Source organism: Zingiber officinale, chromosome 9B (genome assembly GCF_018446385.1).
Source record: "Zingiber officinale cultivar Zhangliang chromosome 9B, Zo_v1.1, whole genome shotgun sequence".
Classification (NCBI taxonomy): Eukaryota; Viridiplantae; Streptophyta; class Magnoliopsida; order Zingiberales; family Zingiberaceae; genus Zingiber; species Zingiber officinale.
Window position 1 is genome coordinate 106243633 of NC_056003.1, and position 2072 is coordinate 106245704.

General features: G+C 36.1%; 1 protein-coding gene across 1 annotated transcript; it reads right to left on the reverse strand.

Annotated features, from left to right (window-relative positions):
• Positions 1 to 366: 366 nt before the first annotated feature.
• On the reverse strand, positions 367 to 970 carry LOC122025075. The gene has a single exon (XM_042583833.1). The coding sequence runs from the start codon at positions 959 to 961 to the stop codon at positions 536 to 538; it is 426 nt and encodes a 141-aa protein (XP_042439767.1). The 5' UTR covers positions 962 to 970; the 3' UTR covers positions 367 to 535.
• Positions 971 to 2072: the final 1102 nt, after the last annotated feature.

Genomic DNA, 2072 nt, shown 5'->3' on the forward strand with positions numbered 1-2072 from the left:
TTTTATTTTAGATTTGTGACGAATTTTTTTTTATTTCTAAAATTTATTGCTAAATTAATATTATTTTTAGTGGATAAGAGTCAGTATCTTTGTCGTATGCTTGAAAAATTAAAAAGCTCTCTATTGTTGCACCATTTATCATATCCATTTTGATAAACTAGTATAGGTCGGTTGATTTAATTGGAGAAGATCGCTATCTCATTTGCATGGTTAATCTTGCACAACAACCAAAGTGTGCTAAACTGGTCGAGTAGGAACAGAACACACCCGTATCTTTCATGCACCTCATGGTGCTCCACTGAACAAAAAATTGGAATCCCAATCACTGCACAACAAGTCTTACCGGACAAACTGGATCATGTACTCTGAATGTAGACGCCAATTCAGATTCCTTCTCATTGTAGTTCATTAAGTGTTCATGAGTTAGAAGAGAAATGAAAAAGCCCCTTTGATTACAGATGTGTGTATGTCTGTTGTATTACTGCAACTATCTAACTTACATATAACTAGATAGACACATCTCTGTTTTATGTTCCTAATAGAAATCATTGCCTTCTGGTATGCTTTCTAAACTAGGTCTCCACTCTGTAGCACTGTGTTTCCTGCTTTGCTCTCTTAGGAGGTTAGACAGCATGTCATGCGGGGTGATTCCTCCTTTGCTTAGCATGTCCTTGAGCTGTTGTTTGGTGATGACCAGCTTGACTCTAACAACCCCAACGGCATCGCCAGTCTCCATGATCTGATTCTTAGATGGTAGGAGATAGTAGAGTCGTCCTTTCCTCATGAACATAGCTGGATCCAAGTATGCGATGGCCGGAAGTGTATCGGAGATTGAATGTCCCGGGAACTCATTCAGCACCTGTTGGACCTTTAATGGTGGTTGATAGTGAAGGATCTGTCCGTCCATCCTCATTATCCTGACCATCTTCTTCTTCTTCTCCAAGTCTATGCAATTCCCCATTATTTGGATGCCAAGGTTTAAGAGGGTGGAGATGTGAGTATTTATAGAGGAGAGTTAGGCCAAAGGACCCTCCTCCGTTGGCAAGAAATTGGCTTCTAATTTTAAGGTCAAAGAGATTAATGTGCAGCAATTCAGCTAAACCCCAAACCATAAATTCTAAACCCTTAAAATTATGGAATGCTCAAAAGACTCACTTAACTTTTAAAATTTTTTAAAGGGCATACTTGTTTCTCATTTTTACCCCTCCTGTTAACCACGAACAACTAGGGGTGTAAATGAGTCAAGCCGCTCATGAGCTATTCGGAGCTCGATTCGATAAAAGCTCGTTTGAGCTCGTTTAATGAGGCTCGTTAAGATAAACAAATCAAGCTCAAGTTTCACAATATTCGACTTGTTAGCTCGTGAACATGTTCGTTAAACTCATGAATCAACTTTTAAATTAAAAAAAAAAATAATTTTGATATTGAATTTATAGATTTTACATTTTACTTATGAAAAACATAGATAAATATATTAAATTTATTTATTAGAATAAAATTATAAATTTTAACAAGAATATTATAATTTTTTAAAAATATATAATTTAATTTTTAATGAATATTTAAATTTATAATTTATATTTATTAAGCTCGTTTAAGCTCGATAAAAGTTCGAATAAGCTCGTGAGCCATGAATATATTCGTTAAATAAAACTCGAGCTCGGTTCGATTATAAACGAGTCAAATTCAAACATCCAAGAGTTCGACTTGGCTCGGCTTGATTACATCCCTACGAACAACACCACTATGATGTTGATTTTAAAGAATAAAAGTAAACTTAGAAGGCCGAGGTGATTAACTTAGATGATGATAGAGGCCCTACCATTGTTAAGTGGTTTCTGAGAAGCTGGAGGTAATGCACCATTTTTAGTGGAGGACTGCCATCAACCGCCCATTAGTTTTAATTAGTGGTTTGCATTGTTGGGTGAGAGGGGCCACTCTAAAATGCATGGCTAGGGTTGACCAAAAGCACTAGGATTCTTAAAAAACAATTAATGGCAGGGATTCTAAAAGAAGTGGCATTTTATGAACATGTTTTGCATTCCAATTTCCAAACAAAGATCGTCCTTAAG

Excerpts from the sequence above, each read along its gene's own strand:
- LOC122025075 (XM_042583833.1), bottom strand. The coding sequence starts at position 961 with ATGGGGAATTGCATAGACTTGGAGAAGAAGAAGAAGATGGTCAGGATA.